The sequence below is a fragment of the Helicoverpa armigera genome, chromosome 31 (assembly GCF_030705265.1).
Source record: "Helicoverpa armigera isolate CAAS_96S chromosome 31, ASM3070526v1, whole genome shotgun sequence".
NCBI classification, from domain to species: Eukaryota; Metazoa; Arthropoda; class Insecta; order Lepidoptera; family Noctuidae; genus Helicoverpa; species Helicoverpa armigera.
The window spans coordinates 383062-407842 of NC_087150.1; the positions used below are offsets into that span (position 1 = coordinate 383062).

The 24781-nt window shown below is 36.9% G+C and overlaps 1 protein-coding gene across 2 annotated transcripts; it reads left to right on the forward strand.

Moving 5' to 3' along the window:
- The first annotated feature begins 1843 nt into the window (after positions 1 to 1843).
- On the forward strand, positions 1844 to 24203 carry LOC110380130 (uncharacterized). Of its 2 annotated transcripts, XM_064043375.1 has the most exons (8): positions 1844 to 1994; positions 6061 to 6155; positions 6475 to 6582; positions 6939 to 7025; positions 7483 to 7673; positions 8241 to 8333; positions 9098 to 9235; positions 23475 to 24203. In XM_064043375.1, exons 2-8 carry the CDS (start codon positions 6071 to 6073, stop codon positions 23571 to 23573), a joined length of 801 nt encoding a protein of 266 aa, XP_063899445.1. In that variant the 5' UTR covers positions 1844 to 1994; positions 6061 to 6070; the 3' UTR covers positions 23574 to 24203. The 2 variants fall into 2 exon arrangements, with proteins under 2 accessions (XP_063899445.1, XP_063899446.1); XM_064043376.1 differs by lacking the exon at positions 8241 to 8333.
- Positions 24204 to 24781: the final 578 nt, after the last annotated feature.

A 24781-nucleotide genomic window follows, 5' to 3' on the forward strand; every position in this document is an offset into this window, starting at 1 on the left:
GAACTAGTTCTGGAGCAACTGATCTGACCAGGAATCGAACCTCATATGAGTGTCATACTTGGCTGGTTCTTTACCCACTAGGCCTCCACGACCTGCATAAGTTCTAAAAAGTAAAATATGGAGGGATGGTATGACATAGACTGATCCAAGCCACTCATCTACCACCAAAATGCTAAACCTCGATCAACTCGTGTGTGGCTGTTACTTAGCATTGAGCTCCTCAATAATCTATGTAGCAGTGAACAACAAAACGAAATGTTAATAATAGAATTAAGAAGCCCCGCAGGGCATCTGAGGCGGATGACGGGGAGTAGCGACCCCGCGGGGCTATATATCCGAGTGCTCCAGGGAGAGTATACTGTCCCCCATCTCCGGCTTGCCGGAGTGAAGCATGACGGGGGATAGGTCTCCCGCCTCTTGGCTTGCCTTCACCGGCCGGTCAGAGTGGAGTCGCTAGAGCAATGCTCGGAGGGTAGGTACCTCGTGGTAAGTGGCGAGTGGGCCGGTGATGCTGGACCCACAGGGAGCGCGTGATCTGCGTTTAAAGTCCGCCGAGGTATCCTCACCCTTCTCAGCCGCTCATGTACCTGTTGCCCTCTTGTTGCTTTTCAGTGACTGATTCCCGGGGGCCCAGTAAGTGAGTTGGCGAGTCTCCACCTGCCATTTTTACGTGTATTTATTACATTGTTATCGGCAGGTGCCATAGTTCCCGTAGTTTCCCCATTCCTAGTCCATTAGCATCCCATCACAATAGCCCAAGTAGTTTTCATCCATAGTTAGCAATAGTTTAGCACAGAACCGGGGATTGTCCTTGGGTACATTTCTATAGTGTATACAGGGATAATCGTCGCTTTTGTGTCACCATTTCATTAAAGTTGTCTCAAAAGGGCTTCAGCGTGTTGGCTTCGGCCCCACGTTCGCCTCCCAAAAATCCGGGACTCTATAGTCCCGAGGTCTGGTAGAGACATACAAGAGAATTAAGAAAAATATTGCGGAATACACTTACCCTAATCAAGTCGTAAAGCGATAAAATTGCAATAATATCATTAAATGGGGGAAAGAGAAGTTGATACATACATTTCTAGTGAAAGAAAGAGATAAAAAGATTCTGATAAGCTCCTCCCCATTAGGGCGGGGGAAGATATTTCTGTTCACGGATTGTACGATGAAGATGATTATAGAAAAAGGTTATAAGCGACGTTTATTGCAACTTTTTTCTTTAACGTCCATACAAAATAATGTGCACATAATATCTACAAGTCCTTTTCAAATATTTTACTAAAATAGCTTCTATGTGCGAGGGAACTTCAGGTAGATGAAAAATAAATTGTCTGTGTATAAAGATCTCTTTATATTCATATCAAATTTCATCCAAGTTTGTTCATTCTATTATTTTTCTAATGTTACATGCTATCGTTACGGGATATACCTACACAATGTAATTAGCATTTAGACGATTTTTTCTTAGAGATTTTTAAAGATTACACGAAAAGGCGTCAATCTTATCGTGTACTCTATTAATCACACAATAATGGTATCGATCGATACTTAATACATTTTTAGTATCCTCTTGCTTTTGAAAAACGACAAGGACTTACGCCATTTTTCTACCAATCTCAGCGCTCCCTAATAAATAAGCTCCGCCCACACGCCAGACCAAAATTCTCGACTGAGAAAAACCGGCCAGTCACTAAAAAGGCGCGAAATAGCATGTCACTCGCCTGTCAAAATGTTTGACAGTCGTTGATGATATTATAAAATTCATAAATATTAAAGTGTTACAAAAATATAAATACGATTATTAACTTTGTTGTTGTTTATTAAATTAAGTGCTGGTGAATATTTTAATTAATTTATTTAAAGTGATAATTTATTAAAATTTAATAAAAGTAGTGAAACAATAAATAAAGTTTTTTTTTTTTAATTAAATATTAGTGATGTGTTTACAAAATAAATTGTGCATTAATTCAGTGATAAATTAGTCGATTTTTACGGTAAGAGTATTTTTTATTTTTTTATTTATAACTCTATTTTAAAAAGGGTTAATTTTTTTTATCAATTTATTAATTTTATTTTGAATGCAGTTTTTTAGTCAGAAAACAAAATATTATTTAACAATTAATGTATTTTCATTACCCTATACGCAGTCTCTATTTTTTATTAAAAAAAGTTTTTTTTAACTCTTTAAGGGCTGATTTTTCAATCATCAGATAACTACTATCTGAGGAATAAATATGGCGGTTTGACATATTTTCCATACAAAAGCTGTCAAAACGTCAAATATATTCCTCAGATAAAGCTTATCTGGCGATTGAAAAATCGGCCCTTAATAAAATAAAAAAATATATAGAACTTAATTTTGCCATACACAATAAATAATTATTGACTAAGCTGAAACAAAATTAGATTAAGATTTAAAAAAAATTACGCTAAAAATCTTTATTTACCTAAGTACATGTTCCGGCGAAATTCTAATTAGGAAAACTTGTAAAATTAAAATGTTTTCTACATTAATGACTAGCCGTTTTCCCGCGGTTTCACCCGCGTCCCGTGGTAACTACTGCCCGTACCGGGATAAAATATAGCCTACGTTAGGTACTCGTGGATAATGTAGCTTTCGAATGGTGAAAGATTTTTTAAAAACGGTCCAGTAGTTTTTGAGCCTATCCATTACAACCAAACAAACAAAGTTTTCCTCTTTATAATATTATATAGTATAGATATAGATATAGATAAAGAAGAAACCATTTTTTTTGTAAAATTCCCAAACGGTGAGGATGAAACCAGCCTAAAACGGCTAGTTTTTAACAAAAAGATTTTTTGTGACTCCTTGATTCTTGATTCCGCATTTTAACTATTTTATTTTAACCTATGAACACCCTTTTTACCCGATCGCCCAGAAGAATTGTATTTTTCTTAAGAATTTAACCTAAATAATAATTAAAATAAAATCTATCAAAAATGTCTGGAGGACCTCGTATTTTGAAAGTCAGTTAATAACTATAAAGCTAGCACACACGTGCGGAACATTTGGTTATCAAATGAGTCTAAAGTAAACAGTTTACATTACGACGAGACAATATGTCGTGAACACTGACCTTAATCAGACTAACAACATAATAATATTGTGAGAACACTTCCGTTTTGGATAATTATTGACACTAATTATGGTAAAAATTAATAGCTTTAGAATACTAGAAAAACACGCTTTTACAAACGCACGCGTAAAAATAATTCCAAGACTTTTCTAACAAGTCCAAACACAGCTATGATACGATGTTCCATCATGAAGTTCCAGTTCATATCTTCCGGCTCCATCATCAGATCAGTTCGACAGTACCATATTATTGTATTGTCATTAGAACTACATAGGTACAGCTGGCCATACGATTCTTGGAAGATGGTTAAAGTAGTAATCACGCTATTTAATTCGTGTTCCGAGAGAACTCCTTTTCGCATATAGATAAAAATTCGCCTTTACATGCTATGTACCTCACAGCTCACTGCCATCATCATCATCCTCCGAGCCTTTTTCCCAACTATGTTGGGGTCGGCTTCCAGTCTAACCGGATGCAACTGAGTACCAGTGCTTTACAAGAAGCGACTGCCTATCTGACCTCCTCAACCCAGCTACCCGGGGAACCCAATACCCCTTGGTTGTACCTATATCAAATCATATCAAAATCCATCGAATAGTTTTTACGCAGCAGAGGAACAAACAATCTTTGTCGTTGTAATACCTATTAGCTGCTAGATTTTTTGCCTGAAACTCTGAAAAAGTACTCGCTTACACATTGTTTTTCCTGTTTACAACCATTTTTTTCTACGGCCAGCTGATTTTACTCCAAAAACGATTATGCACAGTTATCTATGAACTACAAAAAAGCATCGGCTGTTAAGACAAAAAAAAACCGTTCAAAAACATATGCTTGAAATGCACAACGGTAGCATTATCTTTCAAACTTACTCAAGAACCACTTGAAACTAAATATACCACCCAAAACAAAAATGTGAAAGGCTGCCAAGTTCGATAATATGGGAATGCTTCGCCTATAAAAGAAGTGAGATCTGAATAAGTACCAAGTTCCATAAACATACCTCAGTTCAAAATAGTTACTTTTTAATGATGTTACTTGGCAAGCTTTCACACACCTTGTTATAAACCTACTAAACGCAATGAATCAAGTATATCATTTTCTATTAAAACTTGCCAAGTAACATCATTAAAAAGTAACTATTTTGAACTGAGGTATGTTTATGGAACTTGGTACTTATTCAGATCTCACTTCTTTTATAGGCGAAGCATTCCCATATTATCGAACTTGGCAGCCTTTCACATTTTTGTTTTGGGTGGGATTTCATTTATTTTTGTAAGGTTGTTTATTTTATTTTTTTCTTATGATTAAGTTAGTTAAGGAAATGTCTCATTTATACTATCTTTTAGATTTTTGAATATGCACTATGCTTCTTACAAAGAAATGAACAAGATTAACTAAATGGACTAGATTTACCAACTGCCTGACATGACATATTATCATATACGCATATTATGTTCGTGGATCAAAGTTACTTATTCGTTATTTTCGAAAGTGACTCACACTTGGCCGTTTTCAGATTTTTACTTTACTTTGACTAAATACAAACCTTTGTAACGAATTTCAGATCGGTACGACCATTCGAAGATACATTATATAAATATAGATGAATTTAGTTCGTTTTAGTTCCTTAGGGGCATAAAACACCTTCATTATTTTTAAACCGACTCACACTTGGCCATTTTCAGATTTTTTCCTTTACCTTGACATAAAAACCTACCTCCATGCCAAATTTCAAGTCAATACGACCATTGGAAGTGGTCTAGGTTTTTGATGAGTGAGTCAGTCAGTCAGTGAGTGTATAGTAAAAATAGCGATTTTCTGACGTCAATATCTCAAGACCTACTATAGGTAAATTAATGAAATTTTTTATTTTAGATAAGTGAGGGGGTCTCAACAGATACTAGAAATTTGATATGCGAAAATAAAATAGATTTTGAGTTATAGGGGGGTCGAATTTGGCCCGAAATGGTTCGTGTAATATAACCCACGGCCGGTGTGTCACTTTTTTTTGCTCGAACTTGGCGGACACACTGCCGTGTGTCTAGATGTGCCAGTCGTGGTCGCCTAGTGGGTAAAGAACCAACCTCTCAAGTATGAGTCTTTGTTGGATTCCACGTCAGGCAAGTACCAATGCAACTTTTTTAAGTTTGTATGTACTTTCTAAGTATATCTTGGACTCCAATGACCGTGTTTTGATTGGTCCTGGCTGTCATTGAACATCTTTGGCAGTCTTTGCGGGTAGAACTCGTAACGACTGCCAAGGATGTTCGCCAGTACCTAAGCCTAACAACCTGTCTTACCAAGGGGTTTTGGTTGCCCGGGTAACTGGGTTGAGGAAGTCAGATAGGCAGTCGCTTCTTGTAAAGCACTGGTACCCTTTAGATTGGAAGCCGATCTCAACATAGTTGGGAAAAGGCTAGGCTAGGCAGATGCATTTAAAGAAAGGGCAGATAATACTTGCAAATCAATGATTCCATCGGTATGTTGCACTGTGATGCACATGCTTCTGGTTTGCTCGCTCTAGAAAACAGTAAGAAATTGCGCGTGAACATTTCTATAATTTTTGCGAAGCAGCAACCTTTTGTGCGCGAACACATGCTAGCTATGACGCGATTTTTATTAACACGCTTTTATTAGGTCGGCCTTTACGTAACTGTTCTATGTAAATGGAATCTTAAGTACCTAACTAATGTAACCATCTTCCAAGGACCGTAGCGTCATGACAATTGTCAGCTGTACGTAGTTCTGATGACAATACAATAATAATATGGTACTGTCGAACTGATCTGATGATGGAGCCGGAAGATATAAACTGGAACTTCATGATGGAACATCGTATCATATCTGTGTTTGGACTTGTTAGGAGTCTTTAATGATTATTATATGCATTTATAAAAGCGCGTTTTCTAGTGTTTTAATTTATTTGTTAGAATCTCGCTGCAATAAATGCTCTATTTCACAGGTGCGGCTAAATGTCAAGTTACGGGAGCATGTCTCCTTCCGACGAAGGTTTTGACAGATATGAGCCTCCTTACTACTGCCAGCCGTCGCATCAAGGTAAACCATTCAATGTTATTCATTTACAAGCTGTCTCTTGCGATTTGTTACAAGGGAACTGTTTAGCACACTAAAAAGTATTAGTAGTATTCTTGTTAGTCTGTTGTCTAACAGCCTAAGGTATTGTATTGTATTTTTTTTTTCAAAAACAGTTCGGTCGTGTTTGTGCGAAAGAGTATCAAACATCCAAACTTTGGTACTTTTTTCTCCGCGTTCAAACAAACGCTTTCTGAAAGCCAATTTCAAGATACCTTTCAGTGACGCTTTTTAGTTTAAGAAGAAGAAAATTCAGGGACGTGATCAAGACTCTTGTTCGCAGGTAGTCCAATGGACGGTGGAGTGTACTGGCCGGCTGCCAACGGCGAGGCTCACGAGTTCGATGCTCAGGACGTTTACGATACCACCCATTACATAGGAAGAGGTTACGGTGAGTTTTACTAAACAATTTTGAAAGCCTAAAGAGTACATTGCAAACTTCTTGTCAACTTATAGTTATAGTTTGATCGAATCTGGCACCTGATCTTTCTCCGATCGTGTCGGATTGTCGTCCCATTGCGCGATGAGAGTGAAAGAATAGTGAATGCACCTGTGTCCAAGCAAATGCTCGTGCACTGTAATAAGTCCCGCACAGCTGGCTGATCTCCTTAAATGAGAACAGCTGCCGTGGCCGACAATCCGTTTTCACACTAGCTGATTTCCGAATATTTTGAGACTATACTTGATCGGGCTCTGGAAATTACTTATTATCCTTACTAAGAATATCACTACTATTGATTGTTACAGGCTATGAAGAAATGCAGATGGTTGGCAACGAGCCCTACGATACGTATCACCATAATATACAACATAGTTTTCCGCCAAACAACACAGGTAAGACAAGTGAACACCTCTAATAAATATTTACGTTGCCTACTCCTACAGTTGAGCCATTGCTACAATGTGCCACAAAGACTGCCTATCTTACCTCCTCAACCCCGAAACCCGGAGAATCTAATACCCCTTGGTAAGACTGGTGTCAGACTTACTGGCTTCTGTCTACCCATAACGACTGCCAAGGATGTTAAATGACAGCCGGGACCTACAGTTTAACGTGCCATCCGAAACACAATAATTGGTGTATAGGTATAGGGATCGGCACGGCCCTGACCTTCACCTGCGCAGAAGCGATTTATTGGTTTATTGCCTTATGTGTACAGTGCGCAAAGCGATCCCTACTCTTCCGCCGAGAGCTCAATATCCGTGCCGATAACTATATACGCGAAAGCACGCACTAGGCCACCACGAGCTACTTTTACTTACCTGTGCATATTCTGTGTATCTGCCCAAGGTCTCGACTGTGACCTGCAATCCCTCCCCCTCCGCTACGACCGGCCAGCGCCTCCCTCCTTCGTGAGGGTCGCCAAGCGAAGGACCACAGCCAACAAGAAGGAGCGGCGGAGGACACAGAGCATCAACACTGCATTCTCAGACTTGAGAGACTGCATACCTAATGTTCCTCCTGACACCAAGCTCTCTAAGGTAAGGATACTGCATTTTTTTAGACTGCTTTTCGGTTGTAGATAAATGAAGAAACTAGGTATAGTTTAGTAGTAGAGCATGAATGTGGATGGATGAAGAGAATAGACGATGGATGGATTGCACAAGCACTCTTTGCATCACACATCGTCTCAGACGATGTGGCTGCAAAGAGTGCTTGTGAGATGGCGTCAAAGATGTATGGAAGAAGAAGTATGTATATGATTAAGTATGCGTAAATGCGAAATATATAAATTGGGATAAGGACGATGATGATGGAGGAATAGAAATGTGACAAAGTGAATTACTTTATTTTAATGTTGGTGACGTCACTATAAGTTATCTTAACCCATTCTAGAAGATTTAATAAGGAATACGACAAGTATATTTGTGATTTTAAAAGAATGAGTGCCTGAATAAGTCTGTGCTGATTTCAATAGAAGCACAGATGTTTGCTTTAAGATTGCTTCTCAAAGTCGGGCTTAAAAGAAAATTGCGAAAACCCACTTTCCTCTAAAAGTTGTACCGACGGACATACATCCGTCTCACTCTTGCGTGTAACATCGCCAGATGGTGCGAAAGAGATCGCAGAGCATCAATAACGCGTTCTCGAGTCTGAGACAGCATATACCCAATGTTCTTCCCGACACTAAGATGACAAAGGTTAGTACGACTTCTGGGTGACACTAGAGTTTTGGTGGTACTTTATTATACACACTGTATATACCTACTACTTTCCTTACACTTAGGTACTTTGACTATACACCGGAGGCTAACTTCACAAAGAAATCGTTTAATTCTTAAATGGATTTTGCAAAAATAAGTAATTAAAATAAATGTGAACTACTTGGCAGTAGATGACTTACAATATAACAACAAAACGCTATACCTACGCACGAAACACAATTGATTTTCTTTTGTCTTTAATTAAACTTATTTTAGAACACATTGCAAACTGCCAGCCGATAGTTTGATCGGGCTTAAAATCAGTATGGATCACCTTTTTAGCGACGTAAAATCATCAAATGACCCCTCCCGCTGTGGGTTAGCAGCGGTGAGGGAGTGTCAGACTCTTACTGACTAAAATCGTCGTGTTCCGTCATAGGCCTTTTATGTACCAGGGCCGCGGTATCTCTTTCGAACAACCCGCAGCCCCGGCAGGCCTTGGCCCTGCTGGGCCCCGCTGGAGTATGGATCACCTTCAAAATAAACTGCCAAACATTGATGAACTCTTAAACAAGCATAGCCAAACAAAACCGCTTATCGTATAGCCATTGAATAGTTGTATTTTGGCTTCATAGTTTTTCACAACTGTTTAGTTTGCAGAAAAAGTTAAAAGTACCACCAAAAACTTCCAAACACCACCCAGGGGTCAAGAATCCATTTCTCAAATTTTAATCAGGGATTAACATTTCTTTTCCTGTTAGATCAAGACCCTGCGGCTGGCCACCTCCTACATCTCCTACCTGCTGAAGGTGCTGGAGACGGATGGAGAGCCCGCGGGGGGGTTCCGAGCTGATCTGCATCATACTCCTCCTAGGAGACGGACTGGTGAAGGGAATCAGGTAATTTGTTGATTATATTGTCTTTGTGGGATCTAAAGGGGATAGATCAATATAATATGGTCCTGTCCCAATTGCCAACCTCACTGCTTATGGAGGTTTAATCACCTAACATGACTGTCTTAGTGTCAGAGTTTTCTCAAATTCGCCGAGCGAGTTTTATCGTGGAGTTGTACATCTACTTTTAACCTTCACGCCAAAATAGGCGGCTTATATATTATGACCGCTTTCTGCTTATCTCTCTGTCTGGGGAACTGTAGCTCTTAAATAGATGTAAAGTTTTATAAGCAGTTTGTGTGTAGTAGGTGAGACCTTACATTTCATAAAAATCGGTACAGTCCTTTTAAAGTTTTGTAGTAAATTACTATTTTTGTTTTCATCGTAGTTGGTGAACACCAAATTCTTACGGTGCTAGAGATCTGTGTTTTCGGATCTGAGTACAAAGAAAGATATAAAACAAAACAGATGCTAGCTTTTATTACTATAGCGTCTAATACGTTTTATTATACCAGGAAATTATATTAAACATGATCATAAAAATGTTTCTGGTATAATATTCTATGGAATTCTGTTTATTTTGTGGTCACGTAACTTCACGTTTGGTTATTCCGATAAAGGTCGAATGAAAACGAAAATTCAAGTATGAGGGCGCGGGTTCGATTCCAGGTCAGGCAAGTACCAATGCAAGTTTGCATGTACTTTCTGTGTCTGTGGCTGTGTTTCGGATGGCACGTTAAACTGTAGGTCCCGGCTGTCATTGAACATCCTTGGCAGTCGTTACGGGTAGTCAGAAGCCAGTAAGTCTGACACCAGTCTGACCAAGGGGTATCGGGTTGCCCGGGTAACTGGGTTGAGGAGGTCAGATAGGCAGTCGCTTCTTATAAAGCACTGGTACTCAGCTGAATCCGGTTAGACTGGAAGCCGAAATATAAACGTCCTGAAACATCGTGTTTTAGCAGTACACTGCAGACTAAACTTTCGGCCTGAGTGGCTGACAGTATATTGAAGTGTAGAGAATCCCACCCAAAACAAAAATGTGAAAGACTGCCAAGTTCGATAATATGGGAATGCTTCGCCTATAAAAGAACTGAGATCTGAATAAGTACCAAGTTCCATACACATACCTTAGTTAAAAATAGTTACTTTTTAATGATGTTACTTGGCAAGTTTTCATACACCTTGTTATAAACCTACTAAACGCAATGAATCAAGTATTTAATTTTCTATTAAAACTTGCCAAGTAATCATCATTAAAAAGTAACTATTTTTAACTGAGGTATGTGTATGGAACTTGGTACTTATTCAGATCTCACTTCTTTTATAGGCGAAGCATTCCCATATTATCGAATTTGGCAGTCTTTCACATTTTTGTTTTGGGTGGGATTTCATTTATTTTTGTAAGGTTGTTTATTTTATTTTTTTCTTATGATGAAGTCAGTTAAAGAAATGTCTCATTTATACTATCTTTTAGATTTTTTAATATGCACTATGTTTCTTACAAAGAAATGAACTAGATTAACTATGACTAGATTTACCAACTGACTGACATGACATGTTATCATATATTATGTTCGTGGATCAAAGTTACACATTCGTTATTTTCGAAAGTGATTCACACTTGGCCGTTTTCAGATTTTTACTTTACTTTGACTAAATACAAACCTTTGTACCATTCGAAGATATATTATATAAATGTAGATAAATTTAGTTCGTTTTAGTTCCTTAGGGGTATAAATTTACACCGGGTATTTTACACCTTCATTATTTTGAAACCGACTCACACTTGGCCATTTTCAGATTTTTCCCTTTACCTTGACATAAAGACCTACCTCCATGCCAAATTTCAAGTCAATACGACCATTGGAAGTGGTCTAGGTTTTTGATGAGTGAGTCAGTGAATCAGTGAATCAGTGAATAAGTCAGTGAGTGTATAGTAAAAATAGCGATTTTCTGACGTCAATATCTCAAGACCTACAATAGGTATATTAATGAAATTTTGTATTTTAGATAAGTGAGGGGGTCTCAACAGATACTAGAAATTTGATATGCGTAAATAAAATAGATTTTGAGTTACAGGGGGGTCGAATTTGGCCCGAAATGGTTCGTGTAATATAACCCACGGCCGGTGTGTCGCCTTTTTTGCTCGAACTTGGCGGACACACTGCCGTGTGTCTAGATTGAATCTAGCTTTCCTAAATAGCTTTTACCCCTTTCCTCACACAATCCCAACAAACAAACCAACACACTAACTATTCATACGAAAATTCCCACTTCTTACTCACACTCGAGTACACCACGTCGTCATGAGCTCACTGGCGCCGGCGCAGCACTTGTGACCACATGTGACTGATAAGCATTGATTCCCGCGAGAATGCACTTCACTACGCAGCTTAGGGTTATTTTTAACATGGCTGTAATAGGTTCATTTTGTTAGAGCTGTGTTGTTGATTGTAGAAACTGTTTTGATCTTAAGATAGAATCATTACTTGATTATGCATATAAGTTAATGCGAAAGTAGTAGCTCGATATCTCTAACTATAATGGCGTCCACGGCCGATTTCGGCCACGGCGGCTGTTCTCATTTAAGGAGATCAGCCAGCTGCGCAGGACATAGTGCACGCACATTTGCTTGGGCACAGGTGCACTCCCTATTCCTTCACTCTCATAACCTGATGGGACGGCAATCCGACGCGACCGGAAAGAGATCAGGCGCAGGACCGACATTTAAATTCAAATTCAAATTCAAATTCAAATTCTTTATTTGCAGAATATGGGTAAGTATACAAGATGTTCTTAAAATAAATTATAAATCGCCATAATCAGGCTCACGCCATGCAAATTTGTTGCAACCGAACAGTTACATGCAAACATATCGAGAAAAAAAAAAAAAATAATAATAATAGGCCCCCTAAACAACCACACGTCCTGATTGACCATCTAATCACGTGGGGGGCGGACACACGAATGAGAAATTACTGGCGTGGCTAACGTGGCTCTGGAAACCCATTTTTAACATGGAGACTAGATCGAAGAAAGTACGTATAGGACCGCTACCCGAGGGCAATCGTCGGGGCACACCTGGGGCCGATGCTGGGTGTCACAGCATGCGACCCATCGGCGGTGGGGGACTGAGCAGGCGGGTTCTCCCCGATAAAAATACTACAGCCGAACCGACAGACAGACTAGACGATAGGGCGAATACTGTTAGTCCCGCTGAGGATGCTTCGCAGGGGGCGTCAGCTACTCAGCCTGCGACCACCAAAGCGGGAAAACCCAGAGTGCGCATGAAATGGACGGAAGATATGAACATATTCATCATGCGCACATATTATTATATAACAAAATTAGAAGAGGACAGAACTATGTACTGCACACAATTACACGAAAAATTTAAATTACAATAGGTATCCAGATCTTAATGTAACAGAACAGAGGATAGCAGACCAAAGAAGGGTCATTATTAGAAATAAACTACTTTCAGACGATGCGCTAAATAGAATTAGGTTTGAAATAGGCGAACAACTTAAAAAAGAAGAGGAGGAGAGGAATAGTATTATCCAACAAACAAACACACAACAATTAACTCAAACACTTACCCCATACAATCTTACCATACCACAAGATACCAATTTAACAAACGACTACCTAGAGATAGAACCTACACAACACAGCAACGAACATGCTATAACACAAACACCATCCGAGTCTGACCCCTCACATACACAAAATCAGTCTGACCTTTTGTTATTCGAAAAGTTAAATAGCGATTTAGAATCTAACATGGCAAAATATAATGGGATGGACCCTGCATGCAGACCAATACTGCCTAAAATGAGGCCATCGCATCAATTAACTAATATTATTAACATATTTAACTATAAAATCATCCCTGATAAGCTAGCTCATTTAAAAACTTTACAAGACTCCCATTGTTTAATTTATTGCTCAGCACTCACGATCGCTACTCACTTTAAGTTAAAAATAAATATAGGTAGGATTAGCTACGATAATAGAATAAAAAATAAACCACCATGGCAAATAAGATTAGAAACTGATATAGAAAAAACAAGAAAGGATATAGGTAGACTCACCCAATACAAAAACGGCAATACGTCTAGGAAATTAGCTGAGAAAGTTAAAGGTATTATAGAAAAAACCAAACAACACAGTACACACGATAACTTCAACAAAAGAATAGAAGATCACTTAGACACACTAAAACAGAAACTACTAGTAAAAAGTCATAGAATAGCGAGATACAAAAAGGCTAAAGAGCGAAAAGAAAACAATAGATTGTTTGCAACAAGCGAAAAACAATTTTATAGGAAACTTAAAGGCAACAATACCACAATCATAAACCCCCCATCCTTAGACTCTCTTAAAGAGTTTTGGCAAAGTATCTGGTCAAACAATATACAACATAATAGTGGAGCAACTTGGATCAAAGAGGAAATAACTAGATCAGAAACTATCGAAGAAATGCCTTTCGAAGAAATAAGCGCGCTTGAACTTAATACGATTATAAACAAAACACATAATTGGAAAGCAGCAGGAATAGACGGTTTACACAATTTCTGGATAAAGCGACTACACTCTTTACACAGTACACTAGCTAAGCAAATTAACGATATCTTAAAAGGAAACCAAAATATTCCAGATTTCTTGACTAAAGGAATTACGTACATGATTCCAAAATCAAATAGAACCCAAGACCCATCGCAGTATAGACCAATAACATGCCTCCCTACCTTGTATAAAATAATCACCTCATGTATAACTAACAAAATCACTAAACACATTGAAAAATATAATATTCTAACGGAAGAACAGAAAGGGTGCAGGCGCAGACACATGGGCTGCAAAGAACAACTAATTATAGATTCCACCATTTTAAAACAAGTTCAAACATCTAGAAAAAACTTATATGTAGCATATATCGACTATAAGAAAGCGTTCGATAGCGTCCCGCACTCTTGGCTGATCGAAATATTAAATATATATAAAATCAATCCCATTATTGTAAATTTCCTCAAAAATACTATGGCGTCATGGAGAACTACACTTAACATACACACACAAACAGCAACCTTATCTACAGATGAAGTAGCTATCAGAAAAGGTATATTCCAGGGAGATTCCCTAAGCCCCCTGTGGTTTTGCCTAGCCCTGAATCCACTCTCGCGAGCACTCATTGAATCAAAATCAGGTTTTGATATAAAGAACAATAGAACAATACTACACCAACTTACACATTTATTATACATGGATGATTTAAAATTATACGCAAACAAAAGTACAGAATTAAATAACTTATTAGATATAACAACAACTTTTTCGAATGATATAAGAATGGATTTTGGGCTAGACAAATGCCGAAAACTAAACATAGAGAAAGGTAAGATTGTAGAAGGTAATTACTTAACAAATACAGAAGAGGTGATTGAAGCAATGGAAGAATCAGAACTATATAAATACTTAGGTTACAATCAGTCAAGATTACTAGAACATAAATCCATTAAAGATAAACTCAAAAAAGAATACTTCAATAGAATCCATTCCTTATGCAAAATGCACTTAGCCAGTAAAAACTTATTTAAATCTATAAATACATATGCGATCCCTATACTTACTTATTCTTTTGGCGTTATAAAATGGTCTAAATCAGAATTAAACTCACTTGAAGTTAAAACAAGAACTACCCTAACGCAGCATAGATATCATCATCCCAAATCGGCAATAGAAAGAGTAATAATATCGCGCAAGGAAGGTGGACGCGGACTAATAGAGATATCACACCTCCACAAGAGACAAATAGTAAATCTCAAACAATTCTTCATACACAAAGGAAACAGCAGTCAATTACATAAAACCATAATAGAAATAGATAAAAACTACACACCACTAAACCTTAGCGAAAACGAAAACACAGACACAATAGACAGAACGAAACACATAGAAGAAATACACAGAAGATGGAAACAGAAAGAATTACACGGTCGACACCCAAATGACTTACAACAAATATGTATAGATAGGGAAGCGTCCAACAAATGGTTAGAACTTAGCGGACTTTTTCCAGAAACAGAAGGGTTTATGCTAGCCATACAAGACCAAGTCATTAACACAAAGAATTACAGAAAGTATATAATTAGGGATAGTACAGTTAGGAGTGATTTATGCAGAAAATGTCATAGCAAGCCTGAAACCATACAACACATCACAGGAGCATGCAGCACACTTACACAAAACGATTACACACACAGACACAACCAACTTGTAAACATAATACACCAAAAACTCGCCATCAAACACAAACTTACACAAGACCCTTACACACCATATTACAAATACACACCAAGAGCTGTCTTAGAAAACCAATATTTTAAAATGTATTACGACCGCACTATAATTACAGACCACACCATCTATAATAATAGACCTGATATCACACTGGTAGATAAAACCAACAAACACACATTCATCATTGATATAGCAGTCCCAAACACTAACAACATTCAAAAAACAATCACAGAAAAAATTAGGAAATATACAGAATTGCAAGAAGAAATAACTAGAGTTTGGAAAATGAATAGAGTAACAATAGTCCCGATAATAATATCTACCACAGGTGTAGTCCCTAAACAAATTTTTAATAGTTTTGCCGCACTTAACCTCTCCAAATATACTTACCTCACTCTACAGAAAGCAGCTATCCTCAACACATGCCGTATAGTTAGAAAATTTTTGCAACTTGATTTAGACAATAATTTTAATGCAGTACAGAACAACCAGCAAACTTCTCAAACCCAATAGTATTAGTATTAGGATCTCACTTTGGCTTTAAGCCCGTAAGATCCTAAAAATACCAGGTTTAAATTAAAACCTGAGAAAACGAACGTTTAAAACCAAAATAATAATAGTCCATACAATTACGAAAATGTCAATCTTACAATAATTAATAATATTACATTCGGTTATTAATCTTAATACTAATAGAAAAAAAATACAAAATAATACATAATGTCAAAGAGCAGAAATAGTCACTAAATTGTTTTAATTATTTATATATTATGATACAATGTTTCTTCCGTACTAGTTTTATATTCAGATTATACAGATAAATAAGTTTATATTCCGATTAACAGTTTTTTTTTGTTATAATTTATCATCAAGAAATTCTTTTACTGAGTAATACGATTTGTCTATCAGTATTTTCTTTACTTGATTTTTAAAAATGTTATTATTAGATATTTTGAGTAAGGAGTTAGGTAAATGGTTGTACACTCTAGGGATCATGCAAAACACACTATTATTCAAAAGACCAGTTCTGTTAGAAATAAAGCTTATTTTAAATTGATGCCTCTTGCTTTTTAGCTTAACAAAAAAGTTGCTGTTATTTCTGACAAACATAATCATATCCAAAATATATAAACAGGGAAGTGTTAGGACTTTAATTTTAGGAAATATTGGTCTACAGCTTTCTGTCTGCTGCATCCTAAACATCGCTCTAACGCATTTCTTTTGCGCTCTGAATACCAATTCTTTATCTGCAGAGTTGCCCCAGAACATAACACCATACATCAAAAGAGGGGTAATGTACCCATGATAGGCTGTAAGAAGTGTTGATGTACTAACGGTTTTTGAGAGCATGTAGATTGCATACGAATATTGATTTAGTTTTTTGCATAACATTTCCACATGTGGTTTCCAATTTAACTGAGAGTCAATGTTTACCCCCAAGAATCTTGTTACATTTACTTGTTCAATTTTTGTGTCTAGGTAACGTATATCCATTTCTTTTAATGCATCAACCCTATTTCTAAACGTCATCAATTTTGTTTTGCTTAAATTAATTTTTAAATTATTCGAAATTAGCCATTTAACAATATTATTTAAAGAATTATTTATCTCAATTTCCATTTGACCTTTATCTCTTCCAGTAAATATAATTGTACTATCGTCAGCAAATAAAACAGTATTATTAGGCGTTACGCCAGGTAGATCATTTATATATATAATAAATAACAATGGCCCCAATACACTACCTTGTGGTACCCCAAAATTATTATTTTTGTAGTTAGATTCGTAAGTAGTAAATTTTTTATTTGAATAGTTTAGTCTTGTAATTTGTGTTGATTGTTTTCGATTGCTAAGATAACTCTTTATCAGATCATAGACATTTCCCCTGATTCCATAAGCATATAACTTATTTAATAGTGTATTACGTGCTCTCCGATGCACGGGTGAATCAATCACCAACTTCCAGACTACGGGCTGCTTTGCGATCGAACCCGAGACCTCGAGCACAGCAGCCGCGCTTGCGACCACTAGACCAACAAGGCATTCATTATTACAACATGTAATTCAATAGAAAACTTTTTCAAGTTCGCTTAAAAAATACTCCGACAAAACTCCCCTATTTCACAACTACGAGCGGAGAGTCTGTGTATCATCACGCCATGTTATCGCAGTCAGACGGAACCAGACCACGGACGTGTATGGCCACGTCAGACAAACACCAGGTACACTAATAAAGTTATTTAGCGAAGTAATAAACGATCAGCGCGTGGCTATGTTCGGTCTAAGTTAAAAGCTGAGCGATAAACTACTAGCCATTTCCCGCGGTTTCACCCGCGTCCCGTGGGAACTACTGCCCGAATCGAGATAAAATATATGGGATGGAACAGCCTATGTTATTCGGGAAGAGTGTAGCTTTCCACAAACGAAATAATTTTTAAATTGGTCCTGTAGATTTTGAGTTTATCCATTACTAGCCGTTTTCCCGCGGTTTTACCCGCATCCCGTGGGAGCTACTGCCCGCACCGGGATAAAATATAGCCTATGTTACTCGCAGATAATATAGCTTTCTAATGGTGAAAGAATATTTAAAATTGGTCCAGTAGTTTTTGAGTTTATATATTACAACCAAACAAACAAACAAAGTTTTCCTCTTTATAATATTAGTATAGACAAACAACAACAAAAAAAACCCTCCTTACGATACTAGTAATGATGACCTTTAATAGCTTGCAAACTACTAAACTATATGAATGCTATAAATAGATAAATACTGAAATTCTCCAAAACCCGCGTTCGCTACCATCTTGCACCAGCTCCCAGATTTCATTACATTTCACCACATGGCCGTGTATTCGCTCGCTCTACGATAATTTACTACAACTAAACAGATATACTGAGCTGTTTTATTGAATTCTTTTATTTATTTAACAATCTATACTAATATTATAAAAAGGAAAATATGTAATTTTTTTGTTTCTTCTTTATTCTTTCACTGTTGGAAAGCTACACTGATTTTGATTAAGTAAAGGTGTACCTAGTTGAAACTATTTTTGCGGGACCGATAATCAAGTATTTAACCGCAACTCAAGCAAGAATAAAATTAGGGCTTATAGATTTAGCAGTGTAGGGTTAGAAACTACTTCTACAGAAGATCTCATTACTTTTTGCCAATTGGTAAAATATGACGGATCATTTATGTTTGTCGACTTTTTCGGTTCTTTGTCGACTTTGTCGGTTTTCAATAACTTACTTATCTATTCATTTGCTTACTAGAGATAGAATTTCGACATTAGCGCCATACAAAAGTTTCCTAATTATTGTCAAAACATTCAATATAACTTTTATTTTTATAAAGCAACATAGATTGTTCGTGAGAGAAAAGAAAAAATACGTGTCCTTTAATTCAGGGTTATCTAAAAGACGGACTTATTACATTTTCTCATTATTTTGCAAAAAAAAAACCGTCGAGGATATGACGTATTACAAAATCTAGGACACAGTCAAGCAGTCTACACTGTCTGTAGTGACTTATAAAAAGTGTTACACATACAATAATTTACATATGAAGGAGTATCCGGTTGAAATATAAACAGAACAAGGGAAGTAGTTAAACGTAATGTAAATATATTGTAAACAGACTCGCGTGCTGATGTAAACATATTCACAGGTGCAATTATTCTTTAAATACTGACTTGATACCTACTTACATTCTTGATTATGTACGGAGTACCCCAAGGTAGTGTATTAGGACCGTTACTCTTCATTATATACATCAATGATTTACCGAAAGTAACCAACTACCCCATGACACTCTTTGCCGATGACAGTACTGTAACGATTCACTCTAAAAATGAAAAAGAAATCAACGATACATTACATTCCTTAATTCAATGGATGAATAATAATAATTTGAAAATTAATTTAGATAAAACTAAAATAATGTGGTTTAGTCAGCGCGTACCTACCCCTAATTTTAAATTAAACTTCCATGGGACCGAACTAAGCACCGCTAACACAACAAAATTTTTAGGCATTACAATAGATAGAAATCTTAACTGGAAAGCGCATGCAGATGGACTTGCAAAGAGGATTAGCTCTTCAGCATACGCACTCTTAAAATTAGCAGCCCTAATAAACTGTGACGCTCTTGTTACCGCTTACCATGGCATTGTAGGTTCCATTTTAAGGTTTGGAGTGATGTTTTGGGGTAACTCTACCAGTAAAGAAGTTATTTTCAAAGCACAAAAAAAATGTATTAGAGCTATGTTTAGACTTAAAACCACTGATAGTTGTAAACCTTATTTTATAAAATATAAAATTTTATCATTGCCTTCCCTATTTATATATGAAGTAGCCGTTTTTGTTAAAATTAACTCACACTTATTCAGCCGCCTTTCAGACGTAGTTGTCCGTAATCGGAGAGACAATGATCGGCTGTGCGTAGTAAGATCAAATACTGCGCTCATGCACAAAAGTATTTTCTGTCTGGCACCCATGATATTCAACAAAATACCTAAGTCTATTAAACAGCTACCGCTTTCAAAATTTAAATTTCATTTAAAAAAATATTTAATAGAAAACTGTTTTTATAATGTTCACGAATTTTTAAATAAGTAATCTAGTTTATATCTTAGTTTAATTTACTTTTCATATTTTTAAAATTATTTTAGAAATGTAAGCATTATCTTTTATTTAACTTTTGTACGCCCTTGTGGGCAAAACATGCAAGAACTATGATTTTTTATGTAACACCCTGCTTTGCAAACCTGTTTTGTACTGCATACTCATGTTTTGGACAAATAAATAATCTTTATCTTTATCTTATCTTGATTTTAGAGCTCGCGCAACTGCAAACTTTTAGTCGGCCGATAGTTTGTTTGGGCTCATAAGTCAGCATGAAGATGAATGGTAGCGCGTACATTATAAAGATCCCACCCAAAACAAAAATGTGAAAGACTGCCAAGTTCGATAATATGGGAATGCTTCGCCTATAAAAGAAGTGAGATCTGAATAAGTACCAAGTTCCATACACATACCTCAGTTAAAAATAGTTACTTTTTAATAATGTTACTTGGCAAGTTTTCATACACCTTGTTATAAACCTACTAAACGCAATGAATCAAGTATTTAATTTTCTATTAAAACTCGCCAAGTAATCATCATTAAAAAGTAACTATTTTTAACTGAGGTATGTGCATGGAACTTGGTACTTATTCAGATCTCACTTCTTTTATAGGCGAAGCATTCCCATATTATCGAACTTGGCAGTCTTTCACATTTTTGTTTTGGGTGGGATTTCATTTATTTTTGTAAGGTTGTTTATTTTATTTTTTTCTTATGATGAAGTTAGTTAAAGAAATGTCTCATTTATACTATCTTTCAGATTTATGCTTCTTACAAAGAAATGAACTAGATTAACTAAATGGACTAGATTTACCAACTGACTGACATGACATGTTATCATATATTATGTTCGTGGATCAAAGTTACACATTCGTTATTTTCGAAAGTGATACACACTTGGCCGTTTTCAGATTTTTACTTTACTTTGACTAAATGCAAACCTTTGTACCATTCGAAGATATATTATATAAATATAGATAAATTTAGTTCGTTTTAGTTCCTTAGGGGTATAAATTTACACCGGGTATAAAACACCTTCATTATTTTGAAACCGACTCACACTTGGCCATTTTCAGATTTTTCCCTTTACCTTGACATAAAGACCTACCTCCATGCCAAATTTCAAGTCAATACGACCATTGGAAGTGGTCTAGGTTTTTGATGAGTGAATCAGTCAGTGAGTGTATAGTAAAAATAGCGATTTTCTGACGTCAATATCTCAAGACCTACAATAGGTATATTAATGAAATTTTGTATTTTAGATAAGTGAGGGGGTCTCAACAGATACTAGAAATTTGATATGCGTAAATAAAATAGATTTTGAGTTACAGGGGGGTCGAATTTGGCCCCAAATGGTTCGTGTAATATAACCCACGGCCGGTGTGTCGCCTTTTTTGCTCGAACTTGGCGGACACACTGCCGTGTGTCTAGATCAGGTATTTCGCCGATATCAGACCGAGTGAAAACTTTAATTGGAATAAAGATTTGCCAGCCATCGGGTAAACTGTCGGCCAATTGTTTAGTCTGCAGTGTGCTCTTATGTACTCTGATTTTTAACACGCTTTCAGTAGGTGGACTTGAATCTAAGGTAACTAACTTAACCATCTCCCAAGGATCAAGGAAGAAGGTACCTAGGTACCTAATATTGCACAAATATATTGATCGTCTAAGAAGCCCTTAACAGCTACACGGGAGGTCGATTCTGCTAATTAGGGTCAATTCACACTGAAAGAGCAGCGGCCGGCAGCGGCCGGCAGCGGCCGTAATTGCAAGGGATTGAGCGTGAGCGCGGCGGGCCGCGCGGCGCCGCGCGGCGCCGCATCGCGCCGCGCTCTTACATTTTCCGTGCTCTTACGGCCGCTGCCGGCCGCTGCTCTTTCAGTGTGAATTGACCCTTATACCTAAGCGACATACGATTCACATCCGACTGAGATCCAATCACGACTCGATTACGATTGAAGCGTATGTGGCATTTCGCTGTTTTTTCTTTGAAATAAACGTTTTTATCCTTTTCTGTCATTCAATTTTCATTTTGTCTGCAAATGATTTACGATTTCAATATGATTGTAGAGCAAACTACCGTATAGACCAAAATGGCAGACCAATTGCAAACCAATCGAATGTCGTTGGAATAGGTATATTAGTAGCAGAATGCCCGATATGGTTAAACTGCTATTGCGATTCAATTTCTATTAAATTTTGACGATTATTGGCAGAATCGAGCCGCGGGTTGATCAAAGGTGACCATATTGTTATGACGAGTTCCTCCGTGTTTCGGAAAACACGTTAAAATAATGAGCCCTAGCTTAATTTAAAATTTCAGTAAACTGCACCAAAAATAACATCTACAATCTCGAGATAAACGTTTTGAACAAAAAATATTATCCGCCGACTCCTGGGAGTCGTAAAACTTGTACTTTTTTGTGTATTTTTTTACGAGTTCGTAAACTTTCGTGTAATTGAGCACACGTGCCTCTGGTACAAGCATTTTGTCTGTGAAATGTGTAGTTTACCTTATTCTCAGAAGATAGACAAAAAATATGTTAACAGTAGCATTTTGTTTTCGAGTTTTTTTGTTTCGTTCCGGGGTAGAAGAAAACTTGTCGACGCATGTGATTGATTATCGGCCGTTCCGAATAATTTATCTATCTGTTGATAGAGATAGAATTTTGAAATGAGCCCCGTACTTGAGTAATATCAAATTCCTATCTTTGGTATGGTCGTGAAGACGCACCATTTTTTTATTGATAGCCGAATCATTTTCCGTTGTCAAATCGCCTATTTGACTGGTGGACGGCAAATACACGACTGGTTTCAGTCAGCTGCGCAGTAGGTACATAAAATAGTGCACGAGCATTTGCTTAGACACAGGTGCTGTCATTATTTCCTCACTCTCATAGCGCGATGGGACCGCAGATCAAATCAATCACCCAACTTGCAGACTACGGGCTGCTTTGTAAAAGTTTCTAAAACCCACAAATCGAACATTCCCATTTATAATACTTAACAATCAAAAACTTAAATATTGTTTTACCTATTAACTGTAATACACATACTTATTTACAAGACCTAAACTAATAAACTAAAAACAATTATTACATCGCATCAAAAAACTCCTCATCGCTGCCCACCGGGAGTGTACCCAAGAGGCTGGCAGCATTGCCACGTAGGATGGCAATGCTTAGTTCTTGACCAAAATAAAAACCAGCCTTTGGGTCACTTGAAGTGTCAGCAAGTCGCTTGTCAGATCTTTAAGTAGTAGATGAGCACTTGGAGCCAAAACTGAAAGTTTATTTATTAAATGTTTCAATTGTTACAGCAATCATCTTCAGCGGAGAAGAGAGGCAAGGGCCGCACCGGCTGGCCGCAACATGTGTGGGCACTAGAACTCAAGAGCGAACAGAATTTACAAACTTAATACTCATTCACTATAGTATGTACTATCTGTTCCTGAATGTTTTATCTGCTACAACTTGGGTAAAAAGAAGCCTATACCTAATCAATCATGTATAATGTAACACCAAGTTATAACAGCGAAAATTTTAAATGTTCCGTACTTGCTTCTTCCGCGCTAGCGGCTGAACAATTTTGATGAAAGTTAGCAGCAAAATGGATTATACCTTTTATAATTTTGTACATAAGTAGATATATATTACCTAGTGCAATGATATACCTATAAAATAAAAAAACCTTCATGCATCAAAAATTACAACTAATGAACTAATGAAAAGTTGTAAACAACAGAACAACTTTGGGTCCTCGACCGCGTTTGGTCAATTTTATTCAGCCTTTTCAATTTATTTATTGTTGAGATTTTTATGCAGGCAGGATTTTTAACGATTATAGTGATAATACAAAAAAAAATACAGTTCATACTAAGACCCATTTATAATTGTGACAAGTCGTAATTTTATTAAAATTATTAAAGTAAATATGATATTATTGTATCTCGTAAATAAGTTAATTTAATTATAATTATGAATGTACTTAATGCAACGTATTATACCAAAGACTTTAGTGCCAAATATATCTCTATGTAAATACCGTTTGAGTGCATTTTATTCACCTCCTGATTTATATCTAAAGAGTTATTTTATCAATAGTTTCCCCAGTGTGCGGGATCAGTGACGCACGCAAATGTATCTATCTTCTGGTCAGCTCGCTATAGCAAACAGTAAAGAAGTCCCGCAGACGCCGCGCTAGTGTAAATTTTCCGCGGAACTTCTTTCGTGAAATGGACTTTAACAGATTGCGTGCGAACACAACTAAACTGTCCGTAAAATTGACGCATACTTACACAATTTTGTTTAAATATCGTCGCATCTTTAGGTTCTTGAAGAATCTTACACACCCATGACCTATCCTTTGCACCCTTCTTTCTTTAGACCAACCGACGTAAATGGGATCTGCCTAGCCTTTTAGCCGAATTATATTAGGGTCGGCTTCCAGTTTGACCGAATAAAGTTGAGTAAGTAGTACCAATCTATACTAGTATTATAAAGATTATAAAGATGAAGAGTTTTGTTTGTTTGTATGAACGCGCTAATCTCAGGAACTACTGATCCGATTTGAAAATTTATTTCAGTATTAGATAGCCCATTTATCGAGGAAGGCTATAGGCTACTT